A 22206-nucleotide genomic window follows, 5' to 3' on the forward strand; every position below is an offset into this window, starting at 1 on the left:
TGCCCGGTGTTGAAGGACGGGTCGATGGGGGCCAGTTTGGCCAGCCTTTTGGCTGCCCTGGGGTGTGAAAGGCCAGACCTTTCCGCTCGTCTGTTTGGTTGGGGTAGCGGCGGATCCAGGGTGAGGTGGTGTCAAGGTCTTGGATGCCGGGACGGCGGTCCTGGTGGTGGTAGCGCGGTGCTCATGGGCAGAGCTCGTGGCTTGGTGCTGCCCAGTGGCCATGGCCATGTGGGTGGCGTGGTAGCTGGGGTGTTGCGTTCGGTGGCGGTGAGTGTTGGTCAGCGTGAAAACATGTTCTATCTTCGGACGGACCGGTGGCGGCGAAGCTAGTTTCCTTTTTGAAGGCGTCGTCGCGGCTCTAGCTGCTCGTCGTGCTACTCCAGGGGAACTTCTGATCCTCGGGTCGGGCGGTGGCGATGCTCCGGTGTCGTTTCTTTCCTGAAGGCGCCGACTTGTAGCCCACGATCCGTCATATGCGGCTTCATTTTTTTTGCGGTGGCAAGTTCTCGGTTGAGCCCCCGGTTGCTCTCGTAGTACTAGAGGTGGTGTTGATGTGATCAGTGCCTATGTATCCTATCTTGGATGTGTGTTTTATGATAGCGTGCGTTTGTATCGGGTTGTTGTTGTTGATCATTGCTTTATATATAATGCTGGGCGAAAGCCTTTTGGGGTAAATAATATTGCGTTTGAGATGAATTGCTATGTGACGAGCCAGGTTGTTTCTTTAATAAAAATCGGAGGGAGGGGGGGCGCGGGTGTCCTCTTTTACTCACAAAACAAAATCCCAGCAAATCCGCCCACCACCGTTTGCGACAGTGTTTGTGCATTTCTACTGTCAGTTGTGCAGCATGCAAACTGTAATTCCACCATGGTGGCGTTCTACAAGTCGAGCAGCTTTGTTTGAACTCTGAATGTATCATCATTTACATCTTCACAAATGTTAGATTGCACCAGCATGATTTTGCACTGTGCGCAATTGCAAAGCCTGGATACCATTGACCGAACGAATTATTAGGCCAAACAAACTGCAAGTTACGTAGAATGGATGTCATTCTGTACCACGACATTTTGCATGCGACGCATACTTGGAGAATGGAATACAGAGCATTGAACAACGGAACTAAATTTCTGCACACATGGAGCCTACACCTATACATCTGAGACCATGAACGCAAATCTCGTTATCCCGCAGCAGTTAGCTACTGTACTTTGCATCCTACACAGGAGAGGGGCCAACGCGGCGATCCACCAACTTCGTGATCAGCTGCAGAGCGCTAGCCTCCAGTAGTCGTGCTTGGAGTCGACGTGGCAGAGCACGGCGAGGAAGATTTCCTCGTCGCAGGGCAGGCACAGCCTGGCGTCGGCGGCGAACTCGTACTCCTCCCGCGCGCGGTCGAGCAGCTCCCGGAACAGCGGGTGGTCGAGGGAGGACACCCGGACGACGTACCGCCGCAGCTCCTCCCCGACGTACACCACCGTGTGGCCCCTCGGCACGTCCACCGGGATGGTCTCGTCGCCGCCGCCGCCGGCCTCGAGTTGCACCCACGCGCTCGCCGTCGGGGCGGCGGCGCCGAGCAGCTGCAGCTCGGCGCTGAGCTTCCTGCACGCGGCCAGGAAGGACCTGAGGAGCCTCCTGTTGGATCGCCGTCCTCCCTTCATGCCGCTCGAACGTAACATGCGTACGTGTGTCTGTGTGTCTGTGTAGCACTGCTGCATATATTCCGCATATATACGCGGCCATGCAACTGGGCCTGTGCCTTGTGGATTGGTCGACATTAATAATGGTTGTAGCCTCAGAGGCATGTGGTACGTTTGTTTAGCTTATGGCAAGCTGGAAAAATAGACTCTTGAGGTGACGTTTGGATATGCGTACGCAAAAGAGAACGAAAGAAACCCGATCGTACATTGGTATATATATATACGTTTGCAAGGTCTAGTCGGTCGACAACTTTGCAAGTAGTTGTAAACAACCATGGGGATTCCTTATGTCACTTATCGTTATGCGGGCAACTTTTAGTTGCATCCACAGTGATGGCAACTTACCGTCGTCGCGATCGTTGAAAATTACCTGCGTTTGCATTAAGTCGCGCATGTGCTGCCATTAGCGTACAGTCGTACTCGTACACCATCACCACTGGCCTAACTTTCTACGGATCAACCGAGGCAGTAGTGCTCATGAATTCCGCCACGATATTCCGGTCAAATGAGTGGCTTGCAGTCTCGAGCAACCACTGCGTACAGCTTGACACGAATTTATCAGCAGGCGCATGTTGACCACGCAAACGCCACAGCCCTTGACAGAATATAAAACAGCTTTCAGTACAAAAGGTAATGGTAGCGCGTACGTCCTTGAACGTATGGAGCTGGTACATCACCGTGTACGTACTACGTAGTCCTTTTCTCCTCCTCCCATCTCCTTCAACCAAAATGGTCGATCGACGTCACCCGAGTACGTACGAGCGAAGATTCTGGAGCGGCACGCGCGTTCTCTCTCCAATAATGGGAGGAGGATCAACCGGCCGAGCAACCAACTGCGTCTCGAAGTTGTCGAAGGAGTTAGAATCTTGCACACATCGCCTTGAGGTCGGGGAGGAGATAAAGCTAGGGGGCGAGGAGAGGGATGGGGGCTCGCGGCCTCATTGGACGGGGCAACGGCGGCGGCGGCGGCGGCATTCATTGCGGTGAAAGGAAGCTCTGCTGGGACTGCTCCTCACTCTCCGGAGCCACCGGCCGGCGGCAGTCGGCAGAGCGGTCCGTTGCCTGCTTCACATTCTGCTTTCGAGGTCATGGACATGCATGCTGGGCGGCGGCGGCATGGGAAGAATTGGACGACGGGTTCGTGGTGTATTCCTCGCTTGTTGCGAGTAATGCGGTCACATCGCCTGTTTCCTTTTCCTACGTGGGCCGGCCGAGTAAGAATCCTGCTGTATCTATTAGGTAGTACTCCCTCCGTTCCTTGATGTAAGGTGTATAGATTTTTGAGAAAAAATCCGAAATATAAGGTGTATTCCGTTGCACCACTGATCTAGATAATGTTTTTAGGGATTTGATTACATTTCCTTATATTAGGCAAGCTTCTCTATTTTCTCATCTCAATTAGTTAGGTGTAATCTCGCCCAAAACTTATGAAATTTTTTCTTCATGTGCATTCTTTAATTTTCGTGCCAAAAATTATACACCCTATATTTAGAAATGGGGGGAGTACGTTTCTTCTTGCACATAGATATACTTTTTTGGTATAATCTACCGGAGTACCACCATTTTCTATTTTTATTTTAAATACTTCTTTTCATATTATTTTTGGTAAAATATATCATTTCACTGGTTTTATGTACCCTTTCTTCAAAAGTTGAAGCAAAAAAAAGTGCACGTGTTGCAAATCAATGTTCATGTAACTAAAAAAGGTGTTCCGTATTTTAAAGAAATTCTCATCCAACTAGAAATTTCTTCGCATATTTTTAATTCAAAAATGGTATTTTATAAATGTGCATGTAAATAAAAAATGTTCTTCGTCTATGAAAAATATTATTCATTGCCTTCTTCACAAAGGGTCAGCGTGTATTGAAAAACATCATCGTGTATTAAGAACCGTCAGAAATTTTAAAAATAGTCATCATGTTTGTACAGAAGGGTAATTATGTATTAAAAATGTTCATCGCATATTAAAAAAAATCTTAATAGTGTATGAAAAAATTGGTTGACGTATTCATAAAAAAGGTTCATCATAAACTTAAAATGGTCATATTAAAATGTTTATAGTGCAATAAAAAAATTATCTTGTATAGAAATTGTTCATCAAGTATTAAAAAAATATTCATCACCTATTAAAAAATATTTATCCCGTAAGTGTTCATCATATCTTGGAAAAAGGTTCATAGTATATTTAAAATATAGCAGTCACGTATTAAAAAAATCAGAGGAGCGGATTTGGAAGAAAAAAAATGGTATCTTGGTCCGGCCCATGTACATGAGACGTGTGGGCGAGCACTCGTTATAATTCAGAACAAGAAAATAAAGCTTTTGTCGAGTTACACGGGATGACATTGTTGTGCACCAGGCGATGAAGATAGAACGACCGAGAAAGGTGCAGTCACTTTGTAGCAACATGATGGTGAGAAGGCCCACGAGTCGATCGGCAATTCCCATCATGGGAAGAGACAAAAATGAATGACATACTAGTTGAGCTTCATCACATGGAATAAATCTTATGGTGCCAAATGTCTTGGATTTAGGGGCCCGCAACAGGGGACAAAAACACACAAAAAGTCACCAAAAAGCTGGCATGCGAACGAGGAAAGAATTTTTATTTTTTTTGGCTAGGGACGATGGCTTCATCACCGAGGATCTCTGCGAGATGGAGATGTTGGCTATGTCCTTCTATAAAACCCTTTTGAATCTGAGGGCGGTTCTTGAGCCTTACGACAATGAAGAAGTCAGTGTGGCCTTTTTCAAATGTTTCCAACTAAAGCCCTTAGGCGTAACGACTACGCGGCTCACTTTTTACAATGACATTGGAGACTTTGTGGTGTGGAGATTGCAGGGAAAGCTCTTTCTATCCTACATGGAGAGTAGAGTGTTTTTAGGAGTAACTTTGTGTTCATTGCAAAAAGCATTCATAGAACATACACATAACGTTTACCCGAAGGACCCAGAAACACATGAGTCCTGGACATTTGCACAAAGAACCTCGAGAGAAACAAAGTTCAACCTCAGTCCTACGAGACCCTTGTACACATCGTCATCTACGCTCGTTGCCAACCACGGTCGTCGCTGGAGCACTGCTGGAGATAAGACAGACGAGCAGCCCAACAAATCGGATCTGCCAAAGCACCATAGCTGAAGTAGCTTTGTGAACGGTTGAGCAGCCTGTTGTAGAACGACAAGGCCGAATCTTTGTGGCTCGTCGTCCAGGGAACATCCCCGTGCTCGTCAGATTGCAGATCCACCGACTTTGCTCGACGCCTTCGAAGGAGGGGATTAGATCAGCTCGCCATCTTCCACAAGCCCTTGTACGAGGTCACCATGTCCCAAGGGTCACCTGCGCCACCACCATGCAAAGAGGGAACCACTATCTGTCGGATCACTCCAAAGCATCCTTCTAGTCCCTTGAGTTGTACTAGAGGAGACACCGCCAAGACGGGGGCGGACCCGGAGGACAAAGCGACAAGAGCTAGGTCGTCGTCATCGTCTCGCCGACCTAGCCCTACCACCCAGATCTCACTAGCCACGCATGACCCGCGAGCAGAATGTAGCTCCCATATCTCCCACCCACCGCTCTAAGGACCATAGCAGGGAAACATCTGAGGCACCATTACTGACCGCCACCGCTATCATCACCGGAGAAGCCATGACGAATGGACAAACCCTAGCTATGAAGCTAACCTAGACTACAACTAAAAAGGAATAGCACGGCAGATCCAGCGACTCCGAGCACCACTCGACGAGCGTGAGGCCCGCGAGGGAGTGGAGTCGCCGGATCCAAAGTCGAAAGCCTGGTCACCCCCGCGTGTGATGGACTCTCAAACTTGTGTATTCTTGTTATGACCTAGAAGGTAACAAAACCCACATAGTTCTATCAATTCTGGCCTATCAGTCTCTGCAACATTTTATAAGATTGTGTACAATCAGCTTTTGTTCAAGGTTGTCTTATCATTGATAACATTATCTCAGCATATGAATGTCTTAATTCATGGAAAGGAACAAAGCCAAAAAAATAATATTTTTGTGCTGGAGTTGAGTGGATTATTTACAAGTGATCATGACTATGTTGGGGTTTGCACCAGCTTGGATCTCCATGGTTATCGTCTTGGTGAGTTCCTTAAATTCTTAGTTTTATTTAATGATATTAAACTTGAGGAATTCAAACCCTCCCAAGGAATCCTTCAAGGGTACCCTATTTGTCCATACTTATTCTTGGCAGTAGAGGGCATTTCGTGCTTGTTAAAAAAGTAAAGGTCAACCATCGCACGTTAGTTGTATTAGAGTAGCTCAATCGGTGTTGCTAGTTAGCCACATGCTTTTTGCATATGGCATCGTGTTGTTTTCCAAGGCCTATGGTGATTGGGAAATAGAGTTTTCTTTTTATTGAATTGTTATTACCAGGCTTTGGTAGATAGAATAAATTTGTCAAAATCTTGGAATTTCTTTAGTAAGGCCTGCCATCAATCGGTCATAAATGAAATGAAGACATATTATCGATGTTCATGATCAATCTTTATAAAAAAAATTGGGTATGCTATGCGATGTTGCCAACTGATGTCGGTGGAGTCGAGTGTGTACCATGTATCGTTTTTGCCTCATCTTTCATCTTTGGAGGCCTACTTGACCCGGAAAGCAAGGGAAACCACGTCAAAGTAGAGTTTAATTCATTTATTTGTAGATACATGTTTTCTCAATGACAATATCTTAATGTCGAGGATAAGTCACATGGAATAAAAGCCACTAGCTTTATCTTTTTTCGTTGTAAGTTGTCAACAGAATAGAAATGAGTCTGTTGTTTGGTCTCGCAGATCATCATCTCCCAATATGTTCTAGTGTTCCCAAGTGCTCGAGCCTATCTTGGTAGTGGTAACGGCGATGATGGTGTCAGTTGTGCTTTGTTTAGAAAGTTCACTTTTCATTATTTCATGGTCTCGGTCTTTCCTCTGATACTATGATGAAGTAATGGCTCAACAATTTGCTTTGCAAGAGGGATAACACAATGTGTTAACTGAATCTTAGGTTCTCAACTATTGCTTGGGTAACTCGTGCGGTTTCCTGAAATCTTTGAGGTTAGTACAGTTTGCACATGTAGTCTCATGTAATATTCACTGAAATGATGACGGGACATCGGTGGCGCAAACAATAAAAACATTACTATCTCTATCTATCTCTTTGCATATATATATATATATATATCTATCTCTATCTATCTATCTCTATCTCTTCACCTTCTCCTTTCTCAAACAAATTCCACTACTGAGAAACAAATGCATTCATGTCATAGAAAGAAACTAATGGATTTACTCCTACCTCATCATGCATGGGTAACCAACGAGGTTGATCCCTATTTAAGCAGTGGGCTCCTCTATTCCGGTCATCGATTCATGTCTACACATCTGGTCAAGAGTCCCCAGTTGACGCTTTGTTGTGGTCACCAATCCTTGTTGATGTGGATGCGGAGGCCCTTTAGAACAATGCTTTGACCTACACAACCAGGCCAGTCCTAGCGACTATATCACAAGCCAAGAGACATTGGCGAGAAAGCTCGAGAGGTCCAGACGGGGAATCATCTTCTGTTTTAGAGAGGAAAGACGATGGAGACACACAACAAATGTTAATAGGTCAGTCGATGAACGCATACAAAGGACAATCGAGTTTTGGGTGCATGCAGGACTGGAAGGGCATTTCCGTAATTCTACTTCTCTCCTATTGAAGACACGATGATGGATAAATGGCCAAAAGGTTGGGACATTTCTTTTCTTATTCTCTCATATTGATCCAAATTTCTCCTAAAAAGGTTGATTTGAAGTTAGGAGCTGGAAGATTGTCCGCTTCTTCCTTTATTCCATCCATAAAAAAATTAGGCAAATGAATCATTGTGAATATGTTACGAAGATCACTTCCGTCATCACCTAAAAAGAAATGACTTCCAACATAATTATGTAGAAAATTGTCAAAGTCAAGACAAAGTTAAATCGTACACCATGTCTAGCAAATCATCAAAGTCAAGTCAAGAAAACTCTAGCCCACTTGCCATGGTCAACAAATCTACTACCCCTTTATGAGTAGTGACAGATCCATACCATCTTAGCCGTCTAATCACATGATCCAATAGTCCAGACCAACCACGTTGCTCAACATCATCCTTCCGGCATTCTTTCTATAAAAAAAATCCATGCTCCGCTCAGAAAATTGGATACTTGCCACTCTCAGCATCAAGGTTAGCATAATTGCCATTCTCAACATCTAGCTTTTCCTAACTGCCACTTTCTTGATTAACTTAGCAAAAATTGCTGCTAGGTTCATTGTGGTCTTGATTATCATGCCATTAGTACCTATTTTATTCTTGTTCTTTTCCTTTCTCCATTAACAAGTCTATCTAGCTATATCATCCATTCAACCAACTTGATCCGTCGAATCCTCACCGAATTGCACACGTGCCACCCACCTAGTCATAGAAGGAGAAGAAGATAAAAGGGAAAAAATGTCAAGACAAATGTCTAATATAAAGAGGCACATCCATTGGAGGGCATACTAGCCTACCATGGACTAGTAGGTACACGTTGGCTCTCTAAGTGATGCTTACATAAGAGGACAAAGCACACATATGTTTCTTTATAGTAGCATGTAATCCAGCTCGAGCCAGCTGCCAAAGAAGTGTTTACCCCACATGGACGTAGGTTTAGTGTATGGATCAGCCCGCTAGTATCTTTGGTTGTTTTCACTCTGTCAAAATATAAATATTTCCTTTTCGTGTGTTCGGATCTTCATGGATTATGTGCATTTTTGTTGTGCGCAAGCCGGGTAGGAATTTTTTATGGTTGTATCACCTTGAGAAGCATTTGAGTCAATAAAACTCCTTTAATAGAACTAAAGTAAAATATGGTATTGAAAAAACATAACTATTACTATCCAATGAACGTTTTTTTGTTGAACACACATCACATGTCGAAGGATTTAAAAAATAATTCATAGCTTACAACTTGTAAGAGATTGATTGTCTATTATAAAACTTGCGCACAATCAGATCAAATAGCAGCAACGCTAACCTCCGAATACAATGCACATGGTAACAAGGTTCACAAGAAACATAAGTATTACACATGGTAACAAGGTCCAAAAGGAACATAAATATGTGCATGTAGTAGGTTTAATAGATTATTATGCATGTGTTAAGTCACCTTGCATAATATGAACTTCTTGGATTTATGGGTTGGTTCTCACTTTCACCCACAGGATACCCACTTAATTCTATTTCATACCCACTAGTAGATTCCCGTCCAAGAAGGTTTTCTGCTTCTGGATCAACATCGAGCCGTACCCAAGGATGCAGTGAAAGTTTCCTCATTCTGTTGAGCTCATCAGCGACCTCTTTCATAGATGGTCTGTTGTCACCACACATATCTAGGCATTTCTTAGCGAGGTCTGCAAGTCCCGTCAGCAACTCCGTGCTTTGTTGGCCTTTTACATGGCTAACCAGCACATCATTTAGGTTATTCTCCTTCATTGCAGACAAGAAAATCAATGCCAAGCTTCTTTGCTTCTCAGACCCCTCGAGCTTTAGTGGCAACTGACCCGTGAGAATCTCTAAAAGGATAACTCCAAAGCTATACACATCGCTTTTGTCTGTTAACTGGCATGTTTGCATGTATTCTGGATCAAGGTAACCACAAGTACCTTTAACCATTGTGACAAACTGCTCTTTGTCAGATGGGGCTAGTATGGAGGCTCCAAAGTCTGACACCTTGGCCATATAGTTATCATCAAGCAAGATGTTGGAAGTTTTCACATCACCATGAATTATTGGGGGAGATGCAAATGAATGGAGGAAGTTAAGTCCTTCAGCTGCTTCATGAGCAATCCTTAAGAGAGAACTGAAGGATATTTGCAATGCTTGGTTCTTGCCATGGATAAGCTCGAACAGTGTATCATTTAGGACAAACTCATATACCAGAATTGGAACTTCCACCTCAAGACAACAACCCAAGAGCTTGACAACATGCTTGTGATTGATTTGAGATAAAATGAGCATCTCTTGGCCGAATTCCTTCTTTTGTCTTTCATCAACCACTGCACATCTTTTAATTGCCGCTGGCATGTTGTTTATTATCCCTTTATAGACTGTCCCATGGCCTCCTTTTCCAAGTATTCTGCTACTATTGAAGTTGTCGGTGGCGCGTATGAGTTGAGCTTCTGAAAATATAGTAAAAGCAAGACCTTTCTCTGATTTCATCCTATCAAACAAAATCAAGCCTCCATGCTGGCGAAAATACTCCTGCTTAACTTTGTTAAGTTTTGTCATTTGAATTCTCATCTGTCCCCAGAAGACAATGATCATGATGATAACCATCAGGCCGAATAATCCCATTATAACTCCTGATGATGTCATTAGATGAGACAATTATTTCTTAGACTAGGGAGAGGGACACTATAAAACATAGTTGGTGTACATTAGCTAAGATTAGATGCATGGTTATCAAAAGTGTGATAAAGTTAATGGCCTAGCTAGATGATCACATTTATTTGGGTGTTACCTATTATTAAGCCGATATTGGGGTTGCATGTATTGCTTTCGTTGACATATTTTTTTCCAAGTCGACAAGAACACCGGTATTCTCCAACGATATTTTGACAATAACCATCTGAAGGGCATGGGTCGTGACTGCATTCATTAACATCTGCAGAAAATTAGCAAAGCAAAAGATTATAGTTGTAAGTAAGACACATAATATTATAGTTGTAACTTGTAAGTAATGTAGAGGTCTTGCTTTTGATGATCATTAGTGCATATATACTATCCAAGGTGCAGTTTGATGAGCATTAGTGCATATATACAGTGACACTCAATGTTAATCCATACCTTTGCATCCGTCTTGAAGATAAGGGTTGCCTTCATAACCATTGGTGCAATTGCATGTGTACCCTTGATCATTGGTGGAATCCACACACTTACTGTTGGTGCTAAGGCATGCATAAGCACCAGTCATATTCTGTTTTGCAACATCACATGACTTCACATCTCTCATAGCCCAATCAAGAACCATAGGCACCCTTCCATTATATGTGTCATTGAAATTGTTGGTGTTTATGTAAGTAGTACTGAACTTGAATGCCGCTGCCTCCATCAGTACCGCATAGCTGCAGCGGTTGAACTCCCAGATTTCACTTGTGTTGACCGCTCTCAAGAAGGTTGTGTCGTAGTAAAACATCCTCTTTGGTATTGCAGTCTGGGAGCAGCCCATACCAGAGCAAAATCCGTCTGCTAAGTCTGACAAGTTGCGGCACGTTGCGACACCCAAGCCCTGATATCCAGTGCCATTGTAGTCGGAGATAAAGGCGAGGGCGTTGCACCCGATGACGGTGAACCTGTTCTGAACGTCAGAGAGCCGGTAGAGAGAGGAAGGTCGACCTACATAGCCACGACGGCCGAAAAACTTCATGCTCGTTGTAGAGGTGTTGTAACAGTAGGCCGTGATGTAATTTAGCACCCGGATCGTGCCATGAGTCAAGGAAATGTCCACCACCTCAAAGTCGCCTTTGAATGGCTTGGAGACGCCATCTTGGACCTTGCAACTGATGTTGAAGCCTTGAGAGAGTGAGCAGTCCAGTCCGATACCGAATGGGTACGGTATCTCAACGGTACCACACTGCCTTCGGCAATCTAAACTAGGAACCGCAGTTCCAGGTGCATACTTTGCTACAAGCAATACGAGACCGAAGCAAAGCTTCAAAAACACTTGCATACTCTTCGGCTGGAGAACAAATAAATATGACATTGTCAACTTATCCTTTAACAAATGAAAAACAAAATGGTTGTGTGAAAATGGAGGCCACGTGGTTGTTTAAATTTGGGGATTACTCTACATATATAATAGGCATAAAATTAACTGGTATCCAGAGATAACAGAAACGAAACATTTTGCTATATAAGTCTGCACAAACTAGGATCTGCTATCAAAGCAAGAACAGATTCGACCAATCGAACTCGGCCTTCAGCAACCTACTCACAGTCACAGGTCACAACACAAGGGTGCAGAAGTTAATTTTGATAGCTATTGGTTGTCTGCCGTTAGATGGCCTCGGCGATTCATCTCATGTTCTTAGCGTCCAGGCTTACATAAGTCGGAAACACGAACTGAAAGCTTGTAAAAGATAATTTGTAGAAACATCTTGATATGAAATTCACCTGAAACATAAGGCGAGAGCACCAATACAAGTTTGGAACTTGCTTATTCCGTACTTGTGTTCTGAAGACAGAGGGAGGCCAACACCTCTAGTTTTCTATGTAAATATACACACGAAGAGCTCTGGACGTTAACTGTCGATCCATCGAGAACTAGTCAAATTAAGCACAGCAACATGGCCACATGGTAGACTTCGTCATTTACCTAGTGAGATTAAACGGAGCAGACTCGCGGCAAAAAAGGCATTGTTAATTACTATATTCGATTCCCCCAACAAAGAAACATTTGTGACTCTTTCTTTTAACAAACGACAATTGGTTCACCGGAAGAAACAAACAAACAAACAAACGGGAATTGGTCAATTAACACTCACACACATCGTAATTTCAGTCTAGTATGCTGGATGCTTTGTTTGAGCAGCGTGCACCTGCAATTCACGCTTACGCCACGCCAAATCCTCCTACACGCGTTCGATGGATTAGCTGTTGGACACACGTTCTCTGTTCCGGAACATCCAATGTTTCCCACCTTCCACACGGAGTTGATTACAGCCTAAACACATCGAGGAAAACGAGCCCAAGCACCGAGTCACAAAAGCAAATTAAGGTAATTGCATACACCGAGTACATACCGTGTGTCGGCTTTCCTCGTCCCCGAAGACCTTGCTCGCCGCCGAAAGCAAGGGAAACCGCGAATCAACGTCAAAGTAAAGTTTAATTAGCTGTACATCTGGATTGGAGTTTCTACACTTGGATGCTTATGCACCCGGGTGAACAATAAGATCGAAATAAATACGAGGGAACATTGTTTTTTTAACACGGTACAGACGCAAGCGCTCATTTACATGCGCATACACTCACCCCTATGAACGGACACACGCACAACATGCCCCTATGAGCACCTCCGAAAGACTGAGCCGACATATCATCTTGAAATTTACCAGGATTTAAACTCTGATGGGCTGAGAATACCACAGTCCCTCTAACCATCTAACACGGGGGAACATTGTTGAATGCTTTGCCAACATGCAAAATTTCGTGGTGAAATAATAGTTATGGAGGTATGAGAAAAAAAACGATGTTCCAACAAGGACAATTATTGAAAGCATTTTGGGACATCCCCGCAAAAGTAAACATTTTGGTACACCATTTTTTACAGGTCTCCACGGATGCTTTTTCATCAAATGTTGGTAAAACATTCAACAATGTTTCTTACAATATTTTTTAAAATAGTTCTACTTTCAAAATTTTACTATTCATCTCTGGTGCACCCAGGAGCAAAACAACACTTCCGTAAATATAAATGTAAATGTATTTTCTTAAATATAACGTGTTCACGATGAAGCGGGCGCATGGATAAATATCTATTGGCTCTACCTTTGTCCTAGTATAGCCTTCAATAGAACGAAGAGTTTGTGTTGTTATGTTCTCGCTGATCGTCGTCTCCTGATACGGTGTATCATTGTCTGCTGCTTCGGCCTATCTTGGTGCTGGTAACAGCGATGATGGTCTCGGTTGTGCTTTAATTTCAAATTTTACTTTTCATTATTTTCTGCGTTTTGGTCTTCTTTTCTGGTAGGATGATGTAGTAACGCGTCGATGTGTTTTTCACGCGGTCCTAACAACGGTGCAAGAACCGCAGATAATTTATATGACACTGGGACATCACCTCAGATTACCAGATGGACATGAGCAGGAATTTTACCTAGGTTCGAGCCCTCGCGCGGCGAGTAACAACACTACTCTTGCTTGTCTGAGACTGTATGATATAGAGGTCACAACGATTGAGTACATGGGATGTTCGGCGACTTGCAGGTCAACTCATCGAGTTGTGCATTGACGATCTAAACGGCATATCTAGATCGGATCTATTTTGTTCCTCTAATATGACGGCTCTTTGGCTTAAGTGGTCTTTGCTTTTGGAGAGGATGTCCATACCCATCGTGGTGGACGTCTATTTATTGGAGTCTTGGTCGGTTGCCTTGGTCGCCACCGTCTTGCTCTGCTTCTCCTTTTCATCCCGAAGTTCTAAACGCCTTGAAGTTGTTTTTGTATGGAAATTCAGGCGACACATTTATGGAAGTCGTTCACCTAGGCATAGGCTCTCCCGAATCGTACCAACAGGGGCTTTCACAGCATGAATACACAGGATGTGCGGCATGGGAAAGTAAAGAAATTCACTTACACTCGACATAATGATCCAACAATTTGTCATACAATAGATAACAAAATGTGTTCATTGCATATTAGGGTCTCTCCTATTAGATGGACGGCCTATGTTGTCTTCTAAAACTTTTGAAGTTAGTCCAATTTGTACATAGTCAACCCTTTGTAATCTCCGCTATAATCATGACAAAACATCGAGATACAAATTAACAATGAAGCTACATACAACGATTTCGAGGATCCTTAATGTAACTTTTAGATTCACACGACTATATACCATTTGTTTTTGTTCGACTACATACAATTGGATGTACTTTATTGAACTAATAAATAAAGTCGAACATTTGCTAAGAAGGGAACAGTCAACCTCCTATAGAGGGAAATGTATACTGCTTTGTTCATGTATAGTCAGTATTCCTACCTATCTCATGGCCATGATTAAATGTCCTAAATGGGCTATAAATGTCACTAACTCTAAAATGGCCCACTTTGAGAGGGTGTGTGTGGGGGGAGGGGGGAGGGGGGGTCTGAGAGACAATTGCAAGTATCATTTACCCAATTCGGGCTTGGTATTTAGGAAGAAATGTTTTGGTGGTTTGGGGATACCCAATATTAGAAATTTTAATGGCTTTCTTGGCCTCATGGGTAAGAGATATTTTGATAGTGTTGGTAGGATTGGAGAACTTTGGTGAATTTTAAGTATAATACATCTAAACCAAGTTCCCTTTGGGCTAAACATGGTGTTGGTTCTCCTTTCTGGAAGAGTGTAACATGGGCCATATCTGTATCTAAGACTTTTTGCAAATGGGAGGTTGGTAATGGTGATAACATCAGTTTATGGCATGGCATTCGGGTTGTGGATTATTACCTTAAGATTAGATTCTCGGATCTGTTTATAATTTGCAATCAACCCGATTTCTCCTTTTCCCAGGTTGACAGGATGAACCTTAAGCTCACTTTTAGCAGATGCATTGGTCAGGCTGGACTTTGCCTTTAGTCCCAATTGCTTGATGTTGTTAAGAACATTCATTTTACTGATACCGCTGATAAACCTATTTGGGTATTGGAAGCTAATGGTAGATACTTTGTCAAATCCTTTTATAATGCTATTAACTTTGGGGATATGTTTGCTACTGTTGGTGATAAATTCTGAAAAAAAATAGTTTTCCACAGAAGATTCATGTTTTCCTATGGCTGGTTGTTTACAGTAAGGTCTTGACTAGAGATAACCTTTCTAAAAGCAGATAGATGACCCCATTGTCTTTTTTGTAGTGATAATGAGTCAGTGCAACACCTATTTTTTAACTACATCGTGGCTATAATTGTTTGGCACTTTATCTATGAGTTCTTCCAGATAAATATGCCCATGAGTTTTGATGATATTATCGCCATTTGGGGCCAATACAAAATCAAACATGTGCTTAACCTTGTTTAGGCTGCCTCCTTGTGGAGCTTATGGACATTGAGAAATGATTGCTATTTTCAGGGCCCTATTTGGAGAAACACTCAATGTATCCTGTCGAAACTCAACGGGCTCCTGCACCAATGAAAGGTCCTCTGCACCGATGTACAATCAGTGCTCCTACAAAAGTGTTTACACCTTTTGGATCGACGACATATGGAGAATTGCTAAGGATCTCCTGGGATGACCCCGCCCCTGGGATGCGACGGATCAGAAGAAGATACTCCCTCTGTTTTTATTTAGTTCGCATATTAGCTTTGGTCAAAGTCAAGCTTTACAAACTTTGACCAAGTTTATAAACAAAAATATTAAGATATACAATAAAAATCGCCAACATTGGATTTATTATTGGATGTACTTTCATATCATATAAACTTATTATGATAAATGTCTATATTATTTTCTACAAACTTGGTCAAACTTTACAAAGTTTGACTTCAGTCAACTCTAATATGCAGAGTAAATAAAAACGGAGGGAGTACATGCTTTGCTACTGAGCCCTAGCTTGCTTGTTAGGATGCTCTTTAATCTTTTTCTCTCTTGTGTCCAGTCCCTAGGGTTGCGATGTTTTAAAAGAGTGTGGTTACCATAGACAACCATTTGGTTACTTGTTGCTTGTAGTGTGATCTGGCTTCCTACCTTAGTTTAGTCTAAATGTTGTGAACCTGTTTTTGTTTCATTTAATAAAAATGGAAACACAGAAGCCCCTATTGCTCAAAAAAAGAAATAGTCAACCAATTATACATGTATACAATATAAATATGAAGATGGCATTTTCCAAGATAGGGAAGAGAATTGGGGTAGCCTAAACACAGGAAAAGACGCCCAACTACTTTTCATGCTAAAATTTAGAGTAAAATATAGTGAAGGTCCTAAAAGTATTCTAAGTGTGTCAAGTAGGCCCTAAAAGTTTGAAATCGTTCACTGCGGGTTCTATTTGTGTATTTTACCCGTGACTTTTAGAACCTAACTGACACACTTTGAATACTTTTAGGACCCACGATGAACGACTTACACACATTTAGGATCCGCGGTGACGATTTCAAACTTTTAGGACCTACTTGACACACTTGGAATACTTTTTAAGACCTCCAATGTATTCTACTCAAAACTTTACACGAAACCAATAAAAATAATATATATAAATTATATAGCTTTTCATATAGATTTGTTACAAATATTTTTAGTTGCCTATAAATATACTCATGTATGTCAAATAAAACATTTATGCTTTAAACGCTTCTAATGAGGAAATCAATTATTACAAAAAAATAGTTGAATATTTCCACCTCCTATAAAAACTATTAAAATATCCCTGTGCACCATGCCTTCTATCCCCTAGGTCATCTAAATCCGTCCATAATAAATTTTCACGGAGGAGAGAAAGACCTTCCAGTCTCAGATCTATTCCTTTGACCCGCATCCACAAGACGCAACTTTGACCACGGCTCGAAGGAACTTCCATTGTAGGAATAGCCAATTTTAATTTGGTGTGCTACTAAGTCCTACGCGGCATCTATGAAAAAATTCGTCAAGACAACAAAAGTCGAACCCAATAGTCATGATCAACAAATTAAAAGATGAAGGGGGTAAAAGGGAAAAAAAACTCAAGATGGAGGCCTAATAGAAGAGGCCCATTAGGTGGCAGGCACGTGGCTTAGTCCACTATGGATCATGCACAAGTCCTCTTTTTTAGTCCAACCATGGACTAGTGGGTACGCATTGGTTTTGTATGTGATCCTTGATTAAGAAGTCGAAACGCAGAGAGTTTTAATGGTAGCACTAGATCAGGAAGGTATATGTTTTCACACCAGTCTATATTTGATGAAATTATAGGGCTGATTTTGAACATATATGTTAGTTTTGAACGTAAAGCATAAATATTGCGTAATCATTGGGTAACCACGGGGGCACTGACTCACCCTCGCATCCACCGTTCAGTTCTAGTCCGCCATCAGACGGCTACGCCTTGATCACGATTACTCACATACCAGGTAGTTCAGAAGCCAGAAGCTGGACAAGCGAATGCAGTGAATGCATGCAGCAAGAGCGAATGAGCAATACTTTGGCTAGGACATGCACAGATGCAAGCTGCATATGTGCAGGCTGCACGCATGTCATTTTGTATTTACTACGATCCTTCCTCATCTCTCTGTCAAAAAAGGTGAGAGCAGCTACTGTACTTACGGGAAGAAGATGAAAATGAGAAAAAAAAAACAAGAAGAAAAAGATACTATCGCAATGACAAAGGTTTTTCTTATGGTTCGCGTGATAATATGGCATGGTTTGTGCTATAATATGGTTTTTTCTTCCAAAAAAATTCTAACATATTTTTCTTGCAAAATTAAGCAGCAAGACGCGGGTCCCCTTGCAATTTTGGCTTGCAAAATTTGCTTCCAAAATCTTCTTACAAAATTTACTTGCAAAAGGCAGATACTCTTGCATAATTTTTCTTGCAAAAATTTACAATGTATGTTAGATGAGAGATATGCAATTGGTGGTGTCGCATACATGCAAGAGCTACTGTAGCGGTAAAACTTGTTGTTTCACATCACACATCGAATGTTTTAAAAACACAAATAGTAATTTATGAGTTGCAAGAGATAGATTCCCTATTAGGAAAGGTACATGCAATCCTCAAAATATAACACACATGGTAAGAAGGTCTAGAATTAACATGATATTACAGATGATAACAAAGTCCAGAAGGAACAATCTTCATGTAGTAATAATAGATTAACACACATGTATAATACTCCCTCCTTCCCAAAATAAGTGACTCAATTTTGTACTAACTTTAGTAAGACGGAGGGAGTAATAGTTTATTATACATGTGTTTACTCACCTTGCATAATATGAACTTCTTGGGTTTATGGGTAGGTCCTCACTTTCACCCGTAGGATACCCACTTAATTCTATTTCATACCCACTAGTAGATTCTCCTCCGAGAAGGTTTTCAGCATCCGTCTCGACGTCGAGTCGTGCCCAAGGATGTAATGAAAGTTTTCTCAATCTATTGAGCTCATCGGCGACCTCTTTCATAGATGGCCTATTTTCACCACACATATCTAAGCATTTTTTAGCTAGGTCTGCAAGTCCTCTCAGTAACTCCATGCTCTCTTGACCTTTCACGTGACTCACCAACACAGAATCTAGATTATTGTCCTTCATAGCAGATAGGAAAATCAATGACAAGCTTCTTTGCTTTTCAGACCCCTCGAGCTTCAATGGCAACTGGCCTGTGAGGATCTCTAAAAGGATAACTCCGAAGCTGTATACGTCACTTTTGTCTGTTAACTGACATGTTTGCATGTATTCGGGGTCAAGGTAACCACAAGTACCTTGAACCATTGTGACAAACTGCTCTTTGTCAGATGGTGCTAGTATGGAAGCTCCAAAGTCTGACACTTTGGCCATATAGTTATCATCGAGCAGGATGTTGGAAGTTTTTACATCACCGTGAATTATTGGGGGAGACGCATATGAATACAGAAAGTTGAGTCCTTCGGCTGCTTCATGAGCAATCCTTAAGAGAGTGTTGAACGATATTTGCAATGCTTGGTTCTTGCCATGGATAAGCTCGAATAGTGTACCGTTTAGGACAAACTCATATACTAGAATTGGAACTTCCACCTCAAGGCAACAACCCAAGAGTTTGACAATGTTCTTGTGATTTATTTGGGACAAAATAAGCATCTCCTGGCCAAATTCCTTCTTTTGTCTTTCGTCAACTATTGCACATCTTTTAATTGCAACAGACATGTTCTTTAGTATCCCTTTATAGACGGTTCCATGGCCTCCTTTTCCAAGTATCCTACTACTGTCGAAGTTGTCAGTTGCATGTATGAGTTCAGCTTCTGAAAATACATTGAAAGCAAGACCCTTTTCTGATTTCATCTTGTCAAACAAAAGCAAGCCTCCATGCTGATGAAAGTACTCCTGCTTAACTTTTTGCAATTTTCTCTTTTGCATTATAATCTGCCCGCCAAAAACAGTGAACATGATGATAACCATTAGGCCGAATATTCCCATTGCAACTCCTGATAACAATAATAGATGTAACAATTATTTTTGAGATTGAGGAGAGGGATAGTATATAAAACATAATTGGTGCATATTAGCTAAGATTAGATGTGTGATTGTCATGGCATTCACAAAAGTGCGATAAAGTTAATGGTCTAGCTAGGTGACCACATTTGTTTGGGTGTTACCTATTGTTAAGACAATATTAGCGTTGCATGTATTGCTTTCTTTGACATATTTTTTCCCAAGTCCACAAGAACACTGGTATTCTCCAACGATATTGCGACAAAAACCATCTGAAGGGCATGGGTTGTGATTGCATTCATTAACATCTGCAGAAAAAAAAATAGCAAAACCAAATATTAGAGTTTTAGTAAGTGAGATAAAGGGACCTCCACATGCAAGGTGCGGTATTATGGGCGTTAGTACATACTCCTATATACATTGGCACTCAAAGTTAATCGTTACCTTTGCATCCATCTCGAAGATAAGGGTTGCCTTCATAACCATCGGTGCAATTACACATGTAACCTTGATCATTGGTGGAATTCACGCATTTGCTGTTGCTGCTGAGGCATGTATAAGTGCCGGTCTTATTCTGTTCTGCAGCATCACATGACTTCACATCTCTCATAGCCCAGTCAAGAACCATTGGCACCCGTCCATCATATGTTTCATTGAACTTATTTGTGTTTACGTATGCAGTGCTGAACTTGAACGCCGCGGCCTCCATCAGTACCGCATAGCTACAACGGTTGAACTCCCAAGTTTCAGTTGTGTTGACCGCTTCGGCGAAGGCTATGTCGTAGTAGTACATCCTCTTTGGTATTGCAGTCTGGGAGCAGCCCATGCCGGAGCAGGATCCGTCCACCAAGTCAGACAAATTGCGGCATGTTGCGACGCCCAAGCCCTGGTAGCCTGTGGCATCATAGTCGTATATCAAGACGAGGGCGTTGCACCCGATGACCGTGAACCTGTTCTGGACGTCGGAGAGCCGGTAGGGAGAAGAAGGATCTCCTTCGTTGAACCCCGCATATCGGCCAAAATACTCCATGGAGGTGTTGTAGCAGTACCCTAGGGTGTAATTAAGCACCCGGGCCGTGCCTTGAGTCAAAGAAATGTCGAGCACCTCAAAGGCACCCCTGAACGGCTTTTGGACGCCATCTTGGACCTTGCAACTGAGGTCGAAGCCTTCTGCGAGCGAGCAGCCCGGGTCGATACCGAATGGGTACGGTATCTCAATGGTACCACACTGCCTTCGGCAATCTGAACTAGGAACCGCAATTCCAGGTGCATACTGTGCTGCAAGCAATACGAGACCGAGTCCAAGCTGCAAGAACACTTGCATATTCATCGGCTGGAGAATAAGAAAACATGACACTGTCACTAAATCGAAACCTTTTGTTTCAGAAAAAATATCGGTTGCATGAATAATGGATGCCATGTTGTTGGTTCAGTTTGGGGGTTACTCTAAATATACAAGTATAACTCGACCTAGCATTCTGAGGTAACAGAATGTAAAAAATTGTTATAGAGGTCTTAACAAACAAGGATCTGCTGTCAAAGCAGGAAGAGAATCAATCATGAAACTCCTGGTGAACGCTGTGGCTTCTTTCCTAATGAGTGGAGCCTGGGAGCGAGTCCCTGTTTGTCTGCTTGACTACTTATGGACTGATTAACTCTGCTTTAAGCAATCTACTCGCAGGTACTGCACAGGGGTGCAGCAGTTAATTTTAGATCACTATCTAGTGTTTGCCGTTAGCTGGCTTGGGTAATTCGGAGTATTGGGAACAAATAAGCAGCATTCGTCTAGTGTTCGTGGCATTGAGCCTTCATGTAAACTGAAAAACGAACTGAAACCTTTGTAAAAGACAATTTCTAGAAAAATATGTTGATAAAACTCACCTGAAATAAGCAGGGGTTCAATGTTCGTCGAATAGAAGACATATGTATTGAGGGATTTACTTGTGCTTCAGGATCTTCCCTGCCTGATAAGACACCGAGAGGCGAGGGAACCGTACCAGTTTCGAGCTTGGTTCTGTAATTGTGTTCTGAAGAACAGCCAACACCTCGAATTTTCTGCGTATACACGGAGAGCTCCTGACGACGTCAATGGTCCGTCGAGAACTAGTCAAAGCACAGCAGCGTGGCCAAATGGCAGGCTTCGGCTTTCCCTCGTAAAAATAAACGGAACAGACAAAAGATAAAGTATTTATCGTCCTCTATTCCACAAGAAAGAACATCTCTGAATCTTCTTAATTAACACAGTCGCTAACGGAAATTAATCATTTAACACTCACACGCCGTGATTTCAGTTGATATACTGGGTACTGCATTGCAGCAGATGCTCACGTCGCGCTAAATCCTCCTATATGGCTGGCTGTATTCGATGGATTAGCTGTTGGACGCCTAGTTCTGAATATTCAATGTTTCCCCCCTTCGACAGGCTCCACGGGGTGTTGATTACAGCCGAAATACATCGAGGAAAACGACCCCAAGCACTTTATCAGAGAAGCAAATAGACAGCTATATATCACCCTGTCATGATGCATCTCGTCAGGAAGTTTAACTGCAGGCTCTAGCGATGAATTTGCCATGATGCCTCCTGACTGTTTAACTGCGGCTGATACGCATATGATAAAGCATCCGGACCGAAAAGATGAATTGAAGG

The 22206-nt window shown here is 42.4% G+C and overlaps 3 protein-coding genes across 3 annotated transcripts; all 3 read right to left on the reverse strand.

Annotated features, from left to right (window-relative positions):
- Positions 1-1032: 1032 nt before the first annotated feature.
- LOC119368056 (auxin-responsive protein SAUR50-like) lies at positions 1033-1664 on the reverse strand. The gene has a single exon (XM_037633418.1). It carries the CDS (start codon positions 1657-1659, stop codon positions 1261-1263), a length of 399 nt encoding a protein of 132 aa, XP_037489315.1. The 5' UTR covers positions 1660-1664; the 3' UTR covers positions 1033-1260.
- A 7214-nt stretch (positions 1665-8878) lies between these two features.
- On the reverse strand, positions 8879-11456 carry LOC119368057 (putative wall-associated receptor kinase-like 16). The gene is made up of 3 exons (XM_037633419.1): positions 10562-11456; positions 10236-10379; positions 8879-10077 (listed from the first exon to the last, which is right to left on the reverse strand). Exons 1-3 carry the CDS (start codon positions 11442-11444, stop codon positions 8879-8881), a joined length of 2226 nt encoding a protein of 741 aa, XP_037489316.1. The 5' UTR covers positions 11445-11456.
- Positions 11457-18353: 6897 nt separating this feature from the next.
- LOC119368059 (wall-associated receptor kinase 3-like) lies at positions 18354-21667 on the reverse strand. Its single transcript, XM_037633420.1, has 4 exons — positions 21501-21667; positions 20004-20892; positions 19724-19867; positions 18354-19552 (listed from the first exon to the last, which is right to left on the reverse strand). Exons 2-4 carry the CDS (start codon positions 20887-20889, stop codon positions 18354-18356), a joined length of 2229 nt encoding a protein of 742 aa, XP_037489317.1. The 5' UTR covers positions 20890-20892; positions 21501-21667.
- Positions 21668-22206: the final 539 nt, after the last annotated feature.

This window comes from Triticum dicoccoides, chromosome 2B (assembly GCF_002162155.2).
Source record: "Triticum dicoccoides isolate Atlit2015 ecotype Zavitan chromosome 2B, WEW_v2.0, whole genome shotgun sequence".
In the NCBI taxonomy this organism is placed as follows: Eukaryota; Viridiplantae; Streptophyta; class Magnoliopsida; order Poales; family Poaceae; genus Triticum; species Triticum dicoccoides.

What these genes read in the sequence shown, in the direction of transcription:
- LOC119368059 (XM_037633420.1), bottom strand. Translation starts at nt 20,889, where the DNA reads ATGAATATGCAAGTGTTCTTGCAGCTTGGACTCGGTCTCGTATTGCTT. An exon ending in TCTTCGAGATGGATGCAAAG is followed by an intron (nt 19,868 to 20,003) that starts GTAACGATTAAC and finishes TTTTTTCTGCAG; the next exon opens with ATGTTAATGAATGCAATCAC. An exon ending in TAATATTGTCTTAACAATAG is followed by an intron (nt 19,553 to 19,723) that starts GTAACACCCAAA and finishes TATTGTTATCAG; the next exon opens with GAGTTGCAATGGGAATATTC.
- LOC119368057 (XM_037633419.1), bottom strand. Translation starts at nt 11,444, where the DNA reads ATGCAAGTGTTTTTGAAGCTTTGCTTCGGTCTCGTATTGCTTGTAGCA. An exon ending in TCTTCAAGACGGATGCAAAG is followed by an intron (nt 10,380 to 10,561) that starts GTATGGATTAAC and finishes AATTTTCTGCAG; the next exon opens with ATGTTAATGAATGCAGTCAC. An exon ending in CAATATCGGCTTAATAATAG is followed by an intron (nt 10,078 to 10,235) that starts GTAACACCCAAA and finishes TGACATCATCAG; the next exon opens with GAGTTATAATGGGATTATTC.
- LOC119368056 (XM_037633418.1), bottom strand. Translation starts at nt 1,659, where the DNA reads ATGAAGGGAGGACGGCGATCCAACAGGAGGCTCCTCAGGTCCTTCCTG.